Source organism: Protopterus annectens, chromosome 8.part0 (genome assembly GCF_019279795.1).
Source record: "Protopterus annectens isolate FY-2018-M chromosome 8.part0, PAN1.0, whole genome shotgun sequence".
Classification (NCBI taxonomy): domain Eukaryota; kingdom Metazoa; phylum Chordata; order Ceratodontiformes; family Protopteridae; genus Protopterus; species Protopterus annectens.
In genome coordinates this window covers 819,177,562-819,199,984 of record NC_056741.1, presented here as the reverse complement: position 1 = coordinate 819,199,984, position 22,423 = coordinate 819,177,562, and the positions used below count along the sequence as shown (strand labels likewise).

At 39.4% G+C, this 22,423-nt stretch overlaps 1 protein-coding gene across 2 annotated transcripts in view; it reads left to right on the top strand.

Annotated features, from left to right (window-relative positions):
- SLC38A5 (solute carrier family 38 member 5) overlaps nt 1–22,423 on the top strand; it is a 776,684-nt gene that overhangs the window by 469,650 nt on the left and 284,611 nt on the right. For both annotated transcript variants that reach the window (XM_044080289.1, XM_044080288.1), the window contains one exon: nt 5,536–5,618. In XM_044080289.1, the coding sequence (XP_043936224.1) occupies nt 5,536–5,618 (83 nt within the window). The remainder of the gene's footprint in view (nt 1–5,535; nt 5,619–22,423) is intronic.

Here is a 22,423-nt window from a genome sequence, read left to right as displayed (position 1 = left end):
ACTGAAGAGTCACCAGGAATGTAGGCCTACACCTATAGGACCCATAGTTCTGCTTCCATACACAGAAATGTTTTAGTCATAGACTCAATAGTTAAGCTTACAGACTCCATACTTTTCAGACTGGAAAAAACAAGGTGACTAAGTTTCTTAACCAATGCCAGGATCCTGAATCTCATAAGGGCTGTAAGCTGTCTTAAACCAAACAAATGCAGCTATGACCTAGTGGTGGGCCCATGCAGGAGCAAATGGCCTGAGGCCCAGGAAAGACACTCATTTTGAGCAGTATCTTGCCTTCAGCAAGAATGCCTAAACACCAAGGCAACACAACTGGCTTTAACAATTGGATAAGTAGTTCATTTTATCAGCATACATCAGCCTGGGAGGAAACTGCAGATAAGACTTCCTCTAGAGGTGGCTTACACCTCTTACAACTGGCTTCAGCATATAGGCTACAGCCTTTGCTTCTGCCATAATCTCCATAATGGACATTCCTACACAGCAAACTCAAATTCAAGCAACATGATGGCGGCTGTACTCAATGCTAGGAAGCTAACTAGACAAATGCAAAACCCCGAGGCCCTTCTGCAACTTGTACACATTCATATTTGTCTAGTTCCTGGGGTATAGCTTCAGTGTGATGACGCACTCCATCTTTACCAAGCTTTAGCATGTATCATACTTTCAGATCCTTTGATAACTGTGGGGGAGTATCTGTATTTGTCATTTTACCATCCCTCACATCAAATTACCCATGATCCCATGTTGGAGGTCGTGGATATCCAAATCACCCTTAATAAGTCCAAGTATTACTGCATTGCTAGCTACAGATCGCCATTAATGTCCTTAGATATGATGGAAATTACCTTTTATCCAAACAATCATGGAAATTGCATTAAAATCATTGAGGGATTAAATAAACCATATACTTTCTTGCTAGGGACTCGAATTACCCAAGCATTGGCTGGACACTTACAGCTCTAAAAAATGGATATGTTCACCATTTCCTAGACGTTGTTATTATGAAGGCACTGGCACAAATTGTAAATCTAAACACTAGAGATTCTAATATCCTTGACATGGTCCTTACCAGTCTAACTCCAGTTTGTACTCCAGCCCACATCTGCTTATCCTTATGGTTAAACCTCACCATAAATCAGTCATCTTCTATATCAGTCCTAGTAGTACCACCCAATCACTAAGGGAGGCCATATTTAGGGACTTTTCCAGGACAGAGCTACATCTGCTTGCAGAACACCTATGCAAAATTCCCAGCAGACCCTCTGCTAATGGCCCAACTCAGAGGACTGCCAAATTCACTTCCAACTTTTACCAACACCTAAACAGTTGCATAGAGAAAATGTCAGTACCCTTCTACCCTAGATATAATGGAAAATTGAGGAATTATCCTCTCTGGTGAAACTTCCATATTAATAAACTGGATAACAAACAAATGAAAGTAAAGAAAATTTGGAAGAAAACTCCATTCACTTTCCTTAAGGTTACAGTGAAACATATCAGCAGGAAACTTAAGGGCACTATTAGAAAATGTAAAGCAGAGTATGAGCTTAAGGTTGCTACAGATACCAAAGAAAATTACAAATCCTTTTTAATTTATGTAAGGGAATTAAGAAATAATGTCCAACAATGCACTGAGCTCATCCATAAGATCACATTCCAGTCCCAAGAATATCACCATATTCATTACTAACTCGATCCCACCTTCTCACACTGTTGCCGCAACTATCCCTGAAAATCCCTTTAGAACAAGTCTTAGAATCCCTGTCAAAGGCTAAAACATGTTTCCTTGAAAAGACAACATACCTGGCTGCATTCTCATCAGTGCCAAGTATGTTTCATCTGAACATCTGCTTAAATTTTTCAACCTCAGACAATTTCTTACATTTGCACTTGATGCCTGTAGAACAGCCAGTGTGATTCCTCTCTACAAGGGAATCCTCTCTACAGACCTGAGTAATTATTTCGCAAACAACTTCACCAGCCTTATATGTAGAGCCGTATAATATATCTCAGAATAACTTTTTATGCAGATACAAGCAACTTAAATGATCTAGATTCTAGCCAGTTTAATTTTGTCACCTGAACCTAATAAACTTCTTTGAAAAAGTTACATAAGTTGCACATAGTGGTCACTATGTGCAAGTTGCTAATCTAAACATGGGCAAGGCTTCTGACACTATTCCCCATGCTATTATTTTTGAAATATTGGGCAAACTTAAGGTAAACCTCTACATAGTCAGTTAAATTGCAAATGTTTTTATCTAACATATCGGAGGTTGTGAAAGTTGCTGGTGCCATCTCTGAATGTGAAATTGCAGCTAGTAGGAAACCATAGGCATCAGTGCTGGGCCCTCTCCTATTTGGCATTTATCTTGTAGACATCCAAACCAATATCCCAGAACTGTGGCTGACCAAGTGTACTGATGACTGTAGGCTGGCTACTGTTATCTGCTCATATTCAATCTCCACAAATGGTTGCAATATACATAAATGTGGTATGCCAAAAATAGTCTCAAGCTAAATGTAAAAAAGTATAGAATAGTGCATAAAAGCTGTGCCCACACCATATATTATATATATGGCACTCCTTTTCAGACAGACATAGTCATAAGAGATTTGGGTACTTATGTCTACAACTCGCCCTCATTTGATAATCATATTTCCCCCATACCCGAGAAATCATTCTGTCTACATCAGTTAATTTCCATGAAAATATCTTCAAAGTCCAAAGAAATCATCCTGTCACTGCACTCTTTCCTTATCAGACCCATTATCAAACACAATGACTACTTTTTATGTACAAATCCACACTTATCACTCAACTGGAAAGGTGCCAAAAGATTTCTAACCAACATAAGTAAAGTGTTAATTATTTTAACTAACTTATAGTATTTATAGTAGTTGATATGTTAATTTCAGCACCAAAAGAGAGACTGTCTAGGCTTAAAAAGTCCATCAAAAGCAGCTACCGTAGTACTCACCTATGAACATTGAAAGATTAGCACAACTGTTCTTATACTCAATAGGCTACTGGCTGCTTTAAGGTAACCTGTGTCAAATTTTTGAGATATAAAAAAACAGTCCTATTTAACCATTTATTTCTTCAGAAAACCATGGCTCTACAAATACCTGCACTTAAGACCTAAAGCTATGCTAACAAATAAACCACATTCACTAGAATGATAGGTTTCTAACACAAACTACTACACTAAACTTAATCTTATTTCTAGTCTATGAAAAAAGCTGCCACTACAGGTCAATCAAAATACTGCTTAATAAGGATGGTAAGAATATTTACGTGTATCTACTTAAAGGTGTATATGGTTAGGCATCTTATGGTCGCTGTCATCGCTTGCCTAGTACTGCCCCTATGTTGAACATTCTGGTAAGTTCTGCTGGAAAGAATGATATTTTTTTATTATCGTACTCACAAAATAAAAAATGCCTTTCTGACAGCCTGAGACTCAGTAAATATAAAGAATGAGAATGTAAGACTATATCAAGCATATTAACACTGTCTAATAATCACCATATATTTTTGTATGTTAAAGGAGCATGGTAACCAGAATAAAATGTATAATTTTTGTGATTATTATCTGGTTTAGCTGCAGTTTTAAGGATATTTTGCAGTTTCTCTTAAGAGTAAAGGCATGAACAATGTTGTCTAGATTTAAGATTGCTAATGAATATAGTTTTAGTAGTAAGACAACTGATTTTTTTTGTGATATCATTTAGTACTGTGCCTTTATCAGGAGATTAATTCAGAAGAAACTTCTGTTATAGCCTGAGAAGTAATTTATATGGATGTCCACTTTTGAATGTAGGAATACTGCCTGTAATACTTTTTACCTGTTTGGTTTAAATTTGTATGGCTCACACTTCAGATGGTAAAATCTTGAACAAATCTTAAAATCTGCAAATGTTTCACAAACATTCAGCCATTCCATGTATTTTCAAACAGATGGTAGCTAAAGAGCAGGCGGTAGGTACTCTGTGATGTGCACAGAGTCAGGAAACCAGTATCACAGCCTGCCATTCAGTGTCAGAGACTATAACTTCCATACAAAAACAGACAAACAAATAAGTTACTTACATACTCAGAAACAGAACATACCATTCTGCTAAATGAACTAAGCTGCTGTGTGTGACATCACTGAACTAAAGCTCAGCATATTTATTGTGTCTAATTTTATGATTTTATGGGCCTGTAGTGTTTTATACAAGGAAACATCCATGCAAGGTACTTATAAGAACAGGTAATGCATCAACCAAGAATGAAATTAGCTGGGGTCATAAAGGCTGTAAAAAGGGACGGCAAGGAAAGTGTTTCAGTCCTGGAAAAGTGTAAAAATATAATAAAAGAATGGTATGGACAGTTGCAGTCATTGATGTTCTCCTCTGCTTCTAAGCAAATTGCACCAAAATGCTCCACTTACAAGTCCTTTCCTACTTAAAGTGTATCAGCCATGTTTGGAAGCATCTTTGGTTTACAATTAATTTATTTTCCTGTCATGTCTCTCATGATAAAGTTGCAAGTGTTTTTGTAAAAAGTAAAGATTACAGTGTGTGGCTGGCTTTTTTGTTTTACTGTTAACTTAGTTTTTGTCTATAACTATGATGTCTTGTTAGGTACTGACCAAAGATTTACATGCATCTGCAAGGTATTGTGGGTAACTAAAATAAAATATAGCTTACCTTTTTAGAAGTCTTATTTACATAATGGTTTCACTGCTACATAATCATGTGTTAATTTTCAATGTGAGGTGTTTCATCTGGAAGAACTAGTTGAAAACTTGCCCTTCTGGGAAGAAAGAAACTACTACTTCTGATTTATTAACTTGTAAATACAGTAATTCATACATTAATTTAGGTAGTGTGGCATTATACGTTCAGTGTTTCATGATGTCATGGCAGGTATTTTCAGCTCGGAGAAAAGTTTTCAAGGGACCATCCTTACTAACAAAATAAAATGCAAAAACAACACTTTGCTTCAAAAACTGTATAATGTGGCATTGTATAGGGTGAGGAAGTTATGTTCAACTCCAGAGGTGTGTTATGTAACACTTTCTTTAGAATATGACCAATACTTTTTAACAAGGCTGAAATGCAACTGCATTCCAGTAACAGTTTGTATGTCATGTAACAATGCATAATCCCTTCACTTATATGTGCATACCTTGTTTGTTGCTATTGATAACATTTTCCAAAATGCTGTTCTGAAACTCAATTTTATTTTAACCTAGGAAAATTATTTCAAAACTAAAAAAAAACCTAAAAAAGGCACTAAGTGGTTTAAAAGAAAAAAATGGTGGCCTTAACACAAATAAGTCATACTAAGTTAAGAAAATGTAATCTTCCAATTGTGTAATTAGTGCAAAGTGAATATTTAATAGAAGGTAGAAGTTTTTATTTTTATTTTTTAATGAAAGGGACCTAAAGTACTGTCTGGCCACATTAGTACTTGCAATACAGATTAACTGTACATTTTTTCTTCTCTTATATTGTGTGCCTTCACAGGTTCTGGTATCTTAATGGAAACTATCTAATCATAATCGTCAGCATCTTCATCATCTTACCTCTGGCACTCATGAAGCAACTTGGTAAGGGACATATGGAATCTTAATTTCACCAACTTCAGCAGTGAATGATCCATTTAAAAGCAAGGCTTCAGCTTGCTACATTAAAGGAATTAGTACAGAAAGCCACGTCTGTGTCAGCAGTAAACAATCTGTAAGAATCCAATGTGGTATCTTTCATGTCATGGAGAGAGTGTCATGCACCCTGCAACACTAATGTTGTCTGCTTGCCCAGAGGGACCTCAGTACATTTAACAACCGAACAGTACGGTAGCTTTGCATTTCTGTGCTCATATATGCATGTATGCTGAGTTTTGTAAGTGTCATTTGTTTATGTTGTGGCAGCAGTAGGACTGGATGGAGGGAGACAGTGCAAGAAATATGAGTATTTCAGCAGTCATGGTAGAATAAGTTTGTTCTTGATCATCAAAGGTCCTTACTGTTGCTTAGAATTGGCCAAGTAAGATCACAAACCATGCTGCCTTTGGAAAAGTTTCTGTAGGGACACCCAATGGGTGCCTGTGAAATTAAATACTTGAGATTTCTTATTGGTAGCCAGATGCTATGATGTAGAATGCATGAATATTGCTCCTTTAAAATTTATATCAACATATTTTTTCAGATTTCTGCTTTGTACTACTAGTCATTCCATTATATCTTATAATCGGACACATTTTATTGAAAAGCTCTGACTGTACTGTCAGAAATGAGACTTTGGGCTCACTATATGCAAAAGACTGTTTACAGAATGGCAAACCTGTATGTCTTATGAGATACAGGTGTTATGGTATAATCCTTTAGCTGGGGATAGTTTAGTTATTCCTGAGTTGCTGTTGTGTGTTCTTAAACCCAGTGTAACCATTGTTGTCCTCCCCCTGTGATAATCTGACAACATAATTCCATCATTCTCCTTGTTTATTGGTGGATGTTCTTCATGTTTCACTGTTGCAGTCATCACACTTGGGTTATCTGCCTGCAGGTAGCCCTCAGCTGGCCCGAATACCAGAGACTTAGTATTTCTGCGTCGATTGTTGTTGCTCCAGGACTGATGTCAGGTCATTGGGGTATAAAAACAGGCAGTCGATGCCATTACATCAGTCTTTCTTGCTGAGGATCCCATAGCAGAAGCAGTTTGCACAAGTGCTGGTCAGCCGCTACCTGAGTTTTTGTTTAGAAATTGAATCATCCTGAAGTTTTCTAAAGCTAAGTACTCCATTGGGGATCCTTTTTTCTTGCTCTAACTGATGTCAGAAAAAGTTAACAATTGTCTTGCCTGTGGAAAGCAAATACCACACCAAGATTTTCATTCTCACTGCATCACCTGTTTAGGCCCAGACCACGACGTACCTTGCTGTCGGTTTTGTGCCTTGTTCAACACCCAAACTATCTGTCGTCGGGCCCTTTTTGTCACCAGATATTTTCATTCTCGATCTCCGTATTCCAAAATGGCTTCAGTAAGCCATCCATCTACCAATATTCTGAAAAAATGTAAGGATAAAGACAGAGACAGACCGCACAGGTCCAAAGCTGCCAATGATGCTTCCATTAAGCTAGTCACCAGTCCGCTGGTACTCAGTGAGGTGCTTTCGCAGCCCCTGATGCCCACTTCAGTGGATTAGCAGGCCTCTACCAAGACCCGTTTGGAGTCCAGTATGCCGCGAGACTCTTCTTCGACTATGGAACCTGTGGATGTCTCTACCTTGGATGGGTCCGAGCTGCTGAGCAGGCACCAGCTTCTGAGGAAGCACTTCGCATTACCGATGTTCGACACAAACCGATGACTTCTTTCACGTCTTCAGTGCTATCTAAAACTACCAAGTTTCTAAGGCCAAGAGTACGTGCTATGCCTAGAAAACCAACCCAAGTGCATGCACCTGCTCCCTTGCCACAACATCAAATGCTTAAAATGGTTGGCTTCCCCTGCTAAGAGGAAAAGAGACCAGTCCCCAGCAGCCTCAACAGACCAAGATTCGAATGAATCTGAGGCATCTGATTATGAAGACATGCCCTTATCTGCTTATGAGGATTCAGATGCAGAGGAATCCATTCCCTCTGCCTCTCCTCCAGTGGACTTTTCTTTGGGTGAAACCCTACATACTTTAAGAGAGCATTTCCATTGGGAATGCCAAGACTTTCCTCAATCCAAAAAGAGACTCAGAGAATTTCCAGATTTGCCACAAAATAAGCCTTTCGCAATACCCCCAGTACTGGATGTTGTGAATGATGTCTTTATGGAATTCAGTTTAACTCCTGATACTTTACCCCCTGTTCCTAAGAAGCCTGACAGGTACTACAGAGTACCTAATGATCACAAATTCCTTTTCAAAAATCCTACTGCTGACCCAGAGATCATCTCCTAGGGGCCTAAAGGTATCAAAGCAACTACAGCTAAGAATCCCACCCCTTCGGACAGGGATTCCAGAGCTTTGAACAGATGGGGTAAGAAAGTATGTACCTCTGCATCTCTCGCCATTAGGGCTTTGAATTGTCAATTTCACATGCTGAAATACCAACATGTTATGGAACTTATTAAGCAAAAAACAGCTACCATTACAGACTGTGCAGAAAATAAAGAATTGCAAGAGCTTATGCATTCTGCAAGCCAAGTCAGCAAGCATACATTGCAGTGTGACTTTGATGCCCTAGAAGCATCTTGCAGGGCAGCAGTCACTGGTTCTGTACTGAGAAGGCATGCCAGGCTTAAGGAGCAGACCTTGCCAGACCATGTCAAATTAAAGTTACTAGTCACTCCTTTGAACAAGGACAATCTGTTTGGCACCAAAGCAGAAGAGGTTCTTAAAAAGATAGAAGAAAAAGCTAAATCTATGCAGACAGTCAAATAATTTTTGCAAGTACAGCCTCCTAGATTCAGTAGGCATTGTCATTCAAAACACTGGTCCTTTCCAGCCCCCTCAAGGCCATCTCAAACTAGACCCAGGGGAAACAGACCCCCCCCCCAGACTTACAGCCTTAGGGTATGCAGAGATCTAAGCAATGGAGTGCCTCCACCTCTAAAGCAGGGAGTGCTAAGCCACCCCCTTACAGAAAGAATTCTCAATGACTTCTCTACTGCACTCCCCACCTCTGCCCAACTGCTTGTGACCCTAGGAGGAAACTTGCCCTTCATGCAAAAAACTGGATTTCCATCACCAAAGACCGATGGGTCCTCAACATTGTATCCCAGGGATACAAATTCTACTTCCATTCACTGCCAACCCCAACAGGGTGCCTAGACCTCCCTCCAAACCAATGGGCAGAGGCACAAAACCAAGTTCAATCCTTGCTATCTATAAGGGCGATTCAACCTGTTCCTGTGGAACAGATAGGTCAAGGATTCTATTCCAGACATTTTCTGGTACCCAGAAAGGAGGGTACTTGGCACCCAATCCTAGATCTTTCCTTTCTCAACAGCAAAATTAAAAATGCTCACCCTGCAGCAGCTTCTACCTATGCTAGCCAAAGATGCCTGGTTAGCCACCCTAGACTTAAAAGAAGCCTATCTGCATATCCCTATAAGGGAGTCATGCAGGAAATTCCTACACTTCAGGGAAGGATCTATGCATTATCAGTTCTCTGCACTTCCCTTTGTCTTATTCACTGCTCACAGAATATTCACAAAATGCCTGGCCCCAGCCATTGCTTACTGCAGACAGAGAAATATTCAAATTTCCCGTACTTGGACGACTGCCTGATTCAGGCAGACAGTCAGGAATTGCTGTTGCAGCACCTGACATTTGTAAAAAAACCTTCTAACCTCCCTGGGGTACACCATCAATGAAAAGAAATCAGAACTAGTCCCCAGTCAAAAGATTGTATTCCTGGAAGCAAGCTCAGATACAGCATCCCAGATGGCATACCTCACTCAAGAAAAACAAGCCTATCTGACAGGCTATTTCACTCTAATGGCCACCAGAACCCAGCTCTCCGCAAGGAAAATCCTGCAAGCCCAAGGGTTCATGGCCTCATGCATCCTACTAATTCCATATGCCAGACTGCATACAAGGAAACTTCAATGGTACTTAAAAAGTCTTTGGTGCCAACATTTGCAGGACCTGGAAACCGTCATTCATATCATACCCTGCCTAAGAACAGAGTTTTTTGGTGGGCAGCAGCATGCAACTACAACAAGGGACTGCCCTTTACTCAACCCCATGCCATCCAGACTCCAACCACAAATGCATCAGACTATGCCTGGGGGGCACACATGGACAGCCTTCAGATCCCTACTCTCCTCAGGACACCTGCTAATAAAATCAGACAGCACCACAATGATGTGGTACATTAACAAGCAGGGGTTACCCACTCTTACCCACTCTGCAGACTAGCCATGGCCCTGTGGAACACGGCCTTAGACATGCAGGTTTACCTGCAAGCTCAATTCCTGCCAAGCAACAAAACTCACTGGCAGATGACTTAAGCAGAAATCTCCTAGACCCACTCAAGTGGCAGTTAGAGCCCAGTACCTTCAACCACATGAGTGGCAATTACAGCCCAGTACCTTCAACCTTCTGATTCAGAAATAGGGGACCCCAGAGGTGGATCTCTTTGCCTCCCCTGCAATCACCAACTCAGCAAATGCTGCACCAGGACACCTCACAGCAGGGCCTGGAAAGTGGATGCCCTATACTTACAGTGGGTAAACCTCTCAATCTATGCCTTTCCCCCAAGAGTATTACTCAGGATAAGACAAGATAGACTAAGGACAATTCTGATTGCCCTGGACTGACCACACCAGCAGTGGTACCCACTCCTGCGCAGCCTGTCACAGGTGCCACCCTGGCACCTACACCAGAACCCAAACCTGCTCTCAACAGGGGGGACAGATATTGCATCCGCAACTGCAAACCCTAAATCCTGCAGCCTGGCTTATTCCTTGAAATCTCCCCAAGTAACCAGCCTAAGCAAGCAGGTGCTGGACGTCATCCTTGAGACCAGAAGACCCAATACAAGGAAATCCTATGCCGATAAGCGAAAAGGTACTGCTCCTGGATTCAATCTAAAGGACAGGACACAACTCTGCCCTCCCTGCCTCTAATCCTGGATTACTTAGCAGATCTACTCCACAGAGGCCTATCCTTCTCCTCCATTAAGATCCATGCCTCTGCCATTTCAGCTCATTACAACGCTGAGCTGCCTTTCTTCTTTCACCCTCACAAGGGACAATTGGCTAGGCTTAAAATGGCTCACAAGGGCAGTTAGCTTAGTACCAGTCTATGAACCTATGAAACCTATGAACATTGTATAAGTACATTGTGTTTAAGGTGTCTTATACCTTTAAGGAGAAGTGATGTCATGATCACTGTGAATAGAAGGAAAGGGGCGGAGTACAAACCATTTGAAAATGTTTTCAAACCTTTGGAAACGGAAAGCGTTTTATTTGTGTTGTTTTAATTAACCAAAAATATTGAAGTTGGTATTGCTTAATAAATATTTTGTACTTCAAAGCAATACAGAGACGCTGGTGTTTGGATATAAGGTTTACATCACTTGGATACAAGCGCAAAGAAAGGAAATTTTGTCAGGTACACTTGCTATACTTGGTCTGTTTTTCTGCAGCTATTCCAGGCCTACAAGCACTTATGGCTGTGGAACCCTTCATTATTTTCCATGCTGACATGGTTTCCCTTAGAACTAACCCTTCCTTTATGCCTAAAGTCGTGTCCAGTGGGGCTCTCAACCAGTTTATCCAATTGCCAACCTTCTTTCCTAATCCTCAAAATAAAGGGGAAAGGATCTTGCACTCCTTGGATGTGCACAGACAGCTCAGATTCTACCTGGATAGGACTAAGCCCTTCAGGAAATGTCACCAGTTACTAGTCAGCTTTGCACCAGGGGCAGATGGCAAGGCCATTTCTAAGCAAACAATTTCTAAATGGATAGCACACTGGATCCACTTCTGCTACAAGCACAATGGGAAACCAATCCCTCAGGGGGTCCAGAACACATTCCACTAGGGCAACTTCTACCTCTACAGCATTCCTCAGGGGAGTCTCTACCAGGGACATCCTGGAAGCTGCTACCTGGAGTTCTGTACATACCTTCACCAAGCATTACCACCGGCCTATCTTTTCCAAATCCAGGGCAGGTTTTGCAACAGCAGTCCTGCAAGACATACTAGCCAGCCCCAACTCTTCTTGACTGCCTACACCCTTCCTCAGCTTTAGGAATCTACCCAAGTGTGATGACTGCAACAGTAAAACACGAAAAACATAGTAAAGTTGTGTACACTTACCACAAATGTAGATGTTCGAATGTATTCACTGTTGCAGTCCTGGTTTCCCTCCCTCCAGCCCCCTTGTCTCTCTCTCTCTGTCTCCTCTCTATGTTTAATACTAACCCCTTTCAGGGGTATTGGTATTAGTATTTACTTTTTACTGGGGGTGTTTTTCACCACCATAACTTAGCTCCCTATGTGGGGGGCTCCTGACATTTGGGACAAGAAAAACTGATGTAATGGCATCGGCTGCCTGTTTTTATATCCCCTAATGACCTGACATCAGTCCCGGAGCAACAGCAACTGATGCAGAAATACTAAGTCTCTGGTATTCGGGCCGACTGAGGGCTACCTGCAGGCAGATAACCTAAGTGTGATGACTGAAACAGTGAATACACTCGAACATCTACATTTATGGCAAGTGTACACAACTGTACTTTTTAAGCACATCAGTATACTTTTGTGAAGACTCTCCCCTTAGTATTTAAACACATTTGCCCTCCCTCTGTACTCCTTACAGTTTGAATGCAGAGTATTCACCAAGCCAATAAGTTTGTCTTTGGTAGCATCTCTTGGTCTCATCTTATATGCTGACATAGTGAGCACTGATGATCAAATTGTGAAGTTCTTCTCCTTTGACTGCTTGTTAGTTTCACTTCTGTTGCCAGATTTTTAGCACTAGGTCTCCTAAGATAGTATATAAACTGCCTTTGGCTCACAGGTAATGAACTTACACTCAGTACTAATAATTCCATCTTTAAGATGCATAAATATCTATGTAATATGGAGGCTTCCCTCCCAACTATAAACTTTCCCTGTGAGCTTTATACGCGTTCATCACAATGCTTTTCTAAATGCACCAAAGTGTCTCTAAAACAATCATTTCCAGAGCCTTCTTGAAATAAGAAGAGTAAGTCTCAGCGAAAATTAGGCCACTTATTCACCTCTTACATATCTCCCATAAAGAGTCTCACTGAAGAAAAACAGTCCGAATCTATTACTTTGAACCATAGCAGCAATAAAAATGTTTTAGTGATAGGAAACCCTTTTGTCAGGCACGCTGATGTCACTCACAAGGCTCATAGCCGGCCTTAGGCATAGGCCAACTAGGCAGCCGCCTAGGGCGTCACTGTAGCAGGGGCACTTTTTCAGTGTTTACTTGGTATAGGTAGACCAGGATGGGGGCACCAGGTGGTGTGGTGGAGGGCGCCCTGGAGCCCTTTTGCCTAGGGCACCAGTTGACCTAAGGCCACTCCTCAAGGCTGGACAAGGAAACTGAGTTTTCTTTCAGGTGCCATAATCTCTGGCATTACAAGGGCCCTAAGGACTCTAACTTTTGACAATATGACTATGATATGTAGTGGTGCATTTGTGTGTTTGATTTGAGATGCAGAACCTGGAGAGATATGTAAAGACCCATCAGAACTTTACAGACATGTTACAAAAGCAGGTAAGACACTAGTCCAAACTGGAATTCCTCCTTCACCTTGAATACAGCCTAGGTGCAAGGAAAAGATAATTAGCGTCAGTAATTGGTTAAATAAACGGTACCATTCTAGGTGGATCCAGGATTTGTCAGCATGGGACAAGATGCTCAACAGTCCAGCTTTATTAAGTATGTTGTGCACCTTTTGTTTCAAGGTCTTCACATAATGGCTAAAGTCTTTGCTGTCCCCTAGTGCCTTTTTAGCCAGAACTCGGTTGATGGACATTCCAAAGTAACTAACATATAGGTCCCAAACTCAGATTATATTAAGATGGCTCTCCTTAATACCAAAAGTAGAAACTGCCTGATCTTGCGGCACTTCTGCATTTGGAAACCATCCGCATCTACATAGTTACTGAAACTTTTTTTAAATGTAAAGAAATCACTCTCTCTATATCAGGGTTTTGGTCTTTTTGTGCCTTCAAGTCCAATGTCAACTGTGGTGGTGTCTCTACATTTGTCAATGAACACATTACCTCAAGAAAGATACCTAGTGACTCATAAAATGAATTTGTTGAACTGCAGATCACTCTAGGTAGGATTAACTATCAATTAAGTTCACAACTTGGATTTATTGATAGGAAACAGAACATTTACCCCAGGACTGCCCCTACACAACTGATGGACAGATGCAGCTCCTAAGTGCTTTATCCCATGCATTGGTCCCCTCAAATTACCTATGGCATGATCCCAGTTATTCTCATGAGGGGTAATATATAATTATTGACCATGGGATGGGTAAAGCCAATCTCTAACCAAATGGAATAGGCTATTTCAAGCACAAAAATTGGAAATTGGCTAGGCTTAAAATGGCCTGCAAGGGCAGCTAGCCTAGTACTTACATATGAACCTGTGTGAGTTTTTGCAGTGTGCTTCAGTTTCATTCCACATTTCAAAGACATACTATTAAGTTCTACAATTTACTCAGGGTGTTTGTTTGTCCTGTGTGTGAGTAGTAAATCATGCAGGAAAGTTACATTGCCTAACACCCACAGAATGTAGGATAGGCGTCGGTTCTTCCCATAGGCCTGAAATGCATATATCAGGTAATCAGAGAATGCACGAACAGATGAATAAATTAAAGATATCAGCACAAACTTAGTTTCCTGTGACAGTTTCTGGGTCTCTCAGCATGTGTATTAGAGCGTTTATTAACTTTGGACTAGAAAGGATGTATTACTTCTCTTCTGAAAAAGATTAGAAAATGTCTGTTTACATGAGTCTGAAAAGAAGAAAATGTGAACTACTCGAGTTTTATTTAGTTTTAAGAACCTAAATCTCAATAAAAGAAAGTGAAGATTTTATACTTATGATACCATGTAACTACAATATATGTGTGTGTATGTGTTTCTGAGTGTGTGTGTGTGTGTGTGTGTCTGTGTGTGTGAGTGTGATACACACACACACACACACACACACACACACACACACACACACACACACACACACACACACACACACACACACACCAGGACGTTATATTACTGTTTGACAAAACTGGGTTTCAACTTACAGAGCTTATTATTAAAGACGACAACCAATTGGTCAGTGTCAATGCTGAGCTTACAACAATTTGATTACTCAGGACTTGTTGCTTGATCAATATTTCCATAATTATAAATTCATGTTTAAAGAAGTGGACACATTTGTTCAAAACAATAGTCATAAGCATAAAAAATTGAGGCCTGATCGTGAGGCTTACAAGGATGAGAAAACATATCCTACACCTGTTGGGTTACCATGTAGTGCACCAAGACCTGCAAATAATCCTGGTGGGAATTTTGGTACCACTAACAATCATGTTTTTGACCCTTGAACCAGTATCATTTGACATCAATAGCTCTAGAGAACAGGATGGCGAAGTAGAGATGAGGAGATTTACAATTCACTTGGTAGGGATTCTTCCTCCCCGGCTGGTCAACAACCCATGAAGAATTTTGTCCCACCAAAGAAGGGGAGGGAATGCAGACTAGGTCAATGGAGAACTTGAATTCCCAAGTATTGTACAAGTTTCTGAATAAATGAATTGTAAGGCTTTTAACTATGCTGGAATGACTATTACAGAAACACTCCATCGCCTATGTCAGCGAGGTTTTGTTTGTTCCATCCCACCATGTAGATTCATGCAGTCCTTAAGGAGGAACACTACCTACAATCCCCCAATCCAGTATTATTCCTGTTTGAAAAACAGTGTAAAAAGAGCCTTAGGGCTGTTTTTGAAGGCGATAAATGTAAATGTCACTTCAAATTTATCCCATTCTCAGGTTATGAAACGGACAAGTGTGGAGGGGTTGTTTTGACATTACACTTCGACTATGCAGCACGTGTGTTGAACCTGTTCAGTTTACCTGGTACCTATGAATGTTCTGTAAACAAAATTAATGTATATTATCACAAAACTGACCTTTGATTAGAAAATGCACTGATGAAGGGAAGAATTGATGGGAATCTGTTTCATTACCTAAAGGCTGACAAACCCAGAATGCCAACTATTTTTGGCATTCCAGAGGTTCATAAAAGCCTCAGTGACCCCGCCCCCTTTAAGACCCATTGTTGCAGCACATGGTTCAAAAACTGAAGCCCTAGCAAAGTTTATTGATTCTAAATTGAAAAAACATATTGCTTTCTAGTCTCCACATACTAAGGGACTCTTGACACTTTTTGGAAATTATTAGAAATACACATTTCTCTTAAGGAGATGTGTTTGTCACCATGGACATCAAGGTTTCATTTACTGTAATTCCACACTTGGTTGGTATTGATTGGTTTGAACAAATCTTTCAAACAGTGGAAACCACACCAAAAAGCAAAATAAAGACGGTTCACCTCAGCAGGCTATAACTCACAAAATATTTATTAAAGCTTACAAGAAGCTTAAAAGTGAATGAATAATACTATATGCAATACTGTTGTTCAGCATATAGTATTATTCATTCACTTTTAAGCTTCTTGTAAGCTTTAATAAATATTTTGTGAGTTATATTCTGCCTTGCCTTATTCGAGTATAGCCTGCACGCTGATTCTCAGAGCTAGCTGTGACGATGAGGTGAACCATCTTTATTTTGTTTTTTGGTTTGAACAAATGTTATTGAGCTTACAGCTGATTCCATTTCTGATGTTCAGGTACATTGAGGTCCTGGACATTGTATTGAGATACAGCATTTTTAAGTTTAAAGGGGAATCTTACCCTCAGACACAAGAGATGGCAGTAGGAACTGCATGTGTCCCAATGTATGCCAAAGTTCTATTACCGTTTTGGGAAAGGAACATTTTGTTTCCTTCCAAATTTTCACACTGTTGAAATATATACCTTAGATTTCTGGATGATGTCTTTATCATTTGGAACAGGCCCCTATCAACTTTAGATGAATCTGTTGAGTTTATATTCCACTGCATAGTTTTTAGAATTCACTTATAATTATTCACACAACAGAATTGATCTTTTTGGATATTAATATATATATATAAAAAAACAAAATGGATGGTTGTTTTTCTTTGATAGTAATTTCCAACAGTTACTTACATTTTAAAAGTAACCACCCTTACAAACAAAAAAATGGTGTAAAAGGTCATGTGGAATGAATTTCCAGACTTACCTCGAAAGAAAGTGTTTTTTCCCAACAAATGAACTAGTTGGTGGATTTATTTTTGGAGAGGGAGTACCCCAGGAACCATCTTAAAGACATCAAAAGCAACATTATCCAGGGTAGAATTGATAGATTCCATCCTATTCTAAGAGGTGGTATAGTGAAGCCTTGTGACAGTGGAGACAAAGAAAACAAAATAGCTACATTTTTAAGAAAAATTGGGGAAACCCTTACACACTTTGCAAACACAAGAGAAGTGGTGGGGGCATCCCCTGTTTATTCCCGTAGACAAGCAAAAATATAAAAATGGTGTTGTAATACAGTTACAAAAAAGAACTCAAGGGGATGGTACAAGAAGATGTAACTCTTGTAACTATTGTCATTTAATTTTTGACAAACCAGTACTTAATTTCAGTCAGAAGAATTTGAGGCATTACACTCTACTAAGGGTTAACTGTGGGGAAAGAGCTGTGGTATATCTTGCCACATGTTCTACCCATGAGGCATTTTATGTTGACAAAATGGAGAGGTCCCTAAGGGAATGGGTTTATGAACAAGAATATGCCATTAGGAATAAACATCTCAAGAATGACTTGGCACGCCTCAGCCATAGTTGTAACAATTTTAAAAAGTTTTATTTTTGGTTTTGGAAAAAAATTCTCTCAACTTTTTCAAGGTGGTGAGAGAACATTTTAGAATATAGGGAGATGTGGTGGCAAGTGCATTTTGTGGCTCATATTTTACCAGGGCTTAATGAAGCAGCTAACATTATGTGCCTCTTAAGTAAAACAGCAAATATGGTTTAGGCACTGCGTTGTTTAGAATAATTACAGTGCATTAACTATGCTAATTATACATTGACACCCCCCATTAATATTCCAAAACGTGCATGCTGATTGGTCAGCATGCCTGTTGTAAGTCCGACTTATACTAATGGAAAAAGGTCCAGTTGCCTGGACTTTTTCCATTAGTATAAGACTTTACTTTTTTGTTGTGTTAAGCAGCAACAGAGAATGTTTAACATAATGAGATATCTTAAAAAAGCAACGGAAATCTTCCTTTCTCCGTTCCTTTTTTTAAAGCTGTCTTGCTATGTTAAACTCGTTTAACATAGCGAGACAGCTTTAAAAAAGGGAACGGAGGTTTTCCTTTCTCCATTGCTGTTTTTAAAGATATCTCGCTATGTTAAACTATGTTTAACATAGCGAGACAACTTTAAAAAAGCAACGAAGGTCTTCCTTTCTCCGTTGCTTCCTTTACACACAGCACTGATGTACTGCATAAGCATATGCATGCGCAGTACATCAGAACTGCTCCAGGATGCCGGACAGCTGCGGAAGGGCAGCACAGAGGCATTATACAATGCCATTATTTAAGAAAAGTAAGTATTTTATTTCTTAAATAATGTCATTGTATAATAGCAATAACCCACTTCTGGGTGTGGGTAATGCTGGATTTACCCACGGTTGTCTTTGTCTGGCCACTCGAGCTTCGCCTTTGTGACCAAACCACACCAACCGTGGGTAAATTCAGCATTACCCACACCCAGGCATGGGTTATTGCTTAATTATTATTTAGATGTGTTTGTAACTGATAAGTTGCATTTAACAACATTTTAACTTTGGTGTTTATATAACAGTTTTTAGTGTCATAAGATTTTGACTCAGCAAGTCATATGACATGAACTGGTTATAAAATGGCCGACACTGATGTAAGTAATGTATTCTGCTGAAGTCTGTGATTTCAGACAAATGTGCTTAAAATACAATAAAAAAAACTGCTGGACTTTTTTATTCTCCCTTGCTAGTCATTCTTTCTACACATTTGGCTGAGTACACATTACACTTGTGTTTTATTTTTGAGAATAAAATCCCTGTACTATCTACTGCATTGCTTCAAAGTAAACCAAAGCAGAAAAAAAGTCCAAAATAACTCTCAGCTCTGGAAAAGACAGTCCATAGTCTGACATCCTGTCTATACACCCTCTCTTCATATTTGATTAAGACGAAGCCCTTACACAACTGGGAAAAAATACAGAGGAAGATGTCAATACTTTACTTTTTTCTTTTAGCCAGTAAAAAAGAAAAGAGGATCTTTCTGCGTGTGCATGCACCTGCAGCCCATCAATTTCATACTGATAATTCCATAACATTCACCACCTGTACCGGTCCTCTGGGATTTTCCTAAACTAAGACTTCTTCCCTCTTCACAACTGAACTGCAATGTAAGGTAAGCACAACATGTCTTCTGATGTAATAGACTATACTTCCTTCTTCATCTCCATTTACCAAATTTACTGTCCAAAGGATAAACTTCATTACACATCCATTGTGTCTTTCCTGTCACATTTATCAGTACTATTATGAAAAAAATAAATGCTGCTGGAAAACAAATTCCCATCTAGTTTCACAAAAAGGTCAGTCTTCCCCATAAAACAAATGTATATTAGGCATGTGCTGAGTATGTTTTTGAGTAGATGTGTTGGCTCGTGATTCTGGAAACACTAAAATATATGGCATGCATTCTTCATCTACTGTCACACCTCTGGAGCTGGGACATTATTTCAGTTCTGCACTGTAATGTCATACATTACATGAATCTCCTCTTCACTAACTATTAATCTGAAGCTATGCAATTATGAAGTGAATAGTGATTCTGCAGTTGCCTTGCAAAATTACCTTCTAAAGAAAAGCTAAGAATTTTCACAATTTCATTTCTGAAATGTAGGTCCAATAATGTGTGTGACCAAAGTATACAAATAAAAACATGTTTTAAAACTGTGGTAGTAAACATGTTCTCAACTTAGGGCACATAACTTTGTAAATATTATACTACATAAATATTACACATGTAAAAAGCAGAGTATTGCCTTTAGGCAGAGAAAACAAGCTCAGAGAACAATTTCTTGAATTGAAGGAATTCATACTTGAGAAAGGAGTCCTGATATTTAATAGAAGAGCTATTAGTGTCCTTTATCCTATACTCTCTTTGACTTGCTGCTCTTTCTGTAGGAAGACGCTTTAAGAACAGTAAATGTACTCTGCTGCTCAAAGTAACAAAAAATCAAAGCATAGAAAATGGGTATTCCATTGCTTGATTCCCAGTGCAGGCATAACTCTCAAATTCTTTGGTCATGAATTAGGGACAAAACCTAAAATAATAAGGAGACAAAAGATTGGAATCCGGGACAATTTTTAATATTACTGTAATTCACCTTAAGGTATCAGAATAACATTGTTTTGCATCAGCGTGCAATTTTCTGAACAGCAAGAAGTACAAAAGTCTAATGGCTGGCATTATTGCATGACTGAAAGTTTCACTGATTTAAGAGAAAATAAAAAGAAAATTACAAGGGACAGGAAAAAAAATGTGAAGCAAAACCTGGGACAGTTGACAGGTATGCAGATAAATGGTCTACAATAACCTTCTTCTAAGAAAACCAAGGCAAGAAGAGTACAGATGTATTGTATCTCCTTTAAACAGTGGATTAGTATATTTAAAGCCACCACTTGACCATGGGTGGTGCAGAATTTAGCTATGACTTCTGCAGTCTTTCCACAAGTTAAAGCCTTTGTATTTGTTGATAAATCCTGCATCATCCTAAGCTCAGCAGTGATTATTAGTATGATATATCAGTGTTATTTTAAAAATAAATTTCTTGCCATTTTTCCTCATTTTTGCCCCTGCTGTCTGTTGATCATTAGGCCCCACCTGAACGTTCATTCCCCATTACTAGGACAAAGGTTGACTTTAAGGAGGGCCATCATTTAGGCAGACATCAAAGCATCAGGAATGGAATTGCTGTCATCTGAGTGCAAAGGATGTCCCCTCACTTTTGCAGTGGGCAGCCTAGCTTCTCCATCTAACTAATGTGCCTCCAAGTGCATGCAGCTCACCCGACCTTTTGTGAGAGATGAGCAGGCCACATTCCTTCATTCCTCCCTAGCTGTTACAGTGCTGGAGTGTCTTACGAGCCTTAGACCATAGATGAGTAAGTGGTACTTTGCTTTAAGTACTAAGAAGTCAGTATCTCAATTTTTATGTGCACAATAATTTTGAATATTTAGCTTTCAGTATGGAGATTTACCTCATTTAGTATTATTTCATCTTTCTTATTTATCTACTGTTATGCTGAGATTATTATTTGGAATGAATCGCTTTGCAGTTTTGTATGTATTATATAGTTATTGCTTGTTACATAATCATCAGTGCTTTCCCATTTATGCATTTTGTTACTTTTTATTTTGTGTTTTTATCATTGTTATTATTTTGTTACTATTACTGTATTACAAAAAGAAGTCATCACTCTCATTTGTGGACATTGACTTAGAGTTGTCTGCTGTCATCAGTTCATGATACTTGAATGTCACAACCATACCTTAGCAACCTGAAGTGTGACTAGCCTGTGTGGTGGTGGACAAGAAGCAAAATGGCCAAGCTGGTTCTAGTTACATAAAGGTCACTGAAGTAAACTGTAGTGCTTTTATACTTGTCTACGTAGATTCAGTTGCTGATGATCTGTACAGTTGTCAGACTGTTATTACTGATTTTGAACTCTTTCCTAATAGTCCATCCAGTGCGTCACACAATTTGCATTTCCTTGCTAGAGTTGTTATTAACGTGGCAATCATTTTTTGTCAATTTAAAGATCACGTGCAATGTTTTTTCATTGTACCCAATTTGTCTTAGTGTTCACAGTCTACTTTCATGTGTCCTTCAACCATGGATACAGGTAAAACAATCCCAGTTCATATATTTTCAATGTTTGCTCTGTCCTGTTGTATTCTGCCCCTCCAAAGCTCCTGGATGATTTTTTCGCAGTGTTGCATTATCCTGTTAAGTCATGCTGATGGTGCTAAGTTGGGTTTCTACTGCATGTGTTCTTTCTTCTGTTTGATGCATTGTGCAAGCAGAAAATCATCTCTGGCTGGTCGTACTTCTCTACATTTTTCACTCCAATGTAAACATTTTAAAAAGTAAGTTGTTGTCTTTTGGCTTTTCCCGGTTAGGGGTCACCACAGCAGAACTCCGGTCCGCTAATAATTGGCAGTTGACTTTTACGTGCTGAGTTGCCAGCCCTGACACACAACCTTCAACGAAGGTATGCCCATTCATGTATGTCTCCACGCAGAAGACGCTCTAGCTGAGAATCTAACCAGACAGCGTTTTACTGTGAGGCGACAACGCTACCGCAGTACCACCACCGCAGTTTAAAAAGTAAGTAACTAAGTAAATAAATATACACAGGTAACAAAAGCAGTACAAAATTTGTTTCTCAGTGTTATTTTACCAGCAGAGTTACTGGCTGATTTACCTACCTGAAGTTACTTTCCTATTTTTTTTCTGATGTCCTTGCTATCCAGTTTACTAGTTTAGCTAGCTAGCTGCAATTCCTGATTGGTTGCCTCCCTAGCTGATGTTTCCATTTTGATTTTTGGTACTTTCCATGCTAGTGGACGCTTAACCTGCAGTAGTTCCTGATTTGTCTCACATTACTTAATTAAAAATCTGTCTCCAAGTTACTGCAATTACTGTACCATAC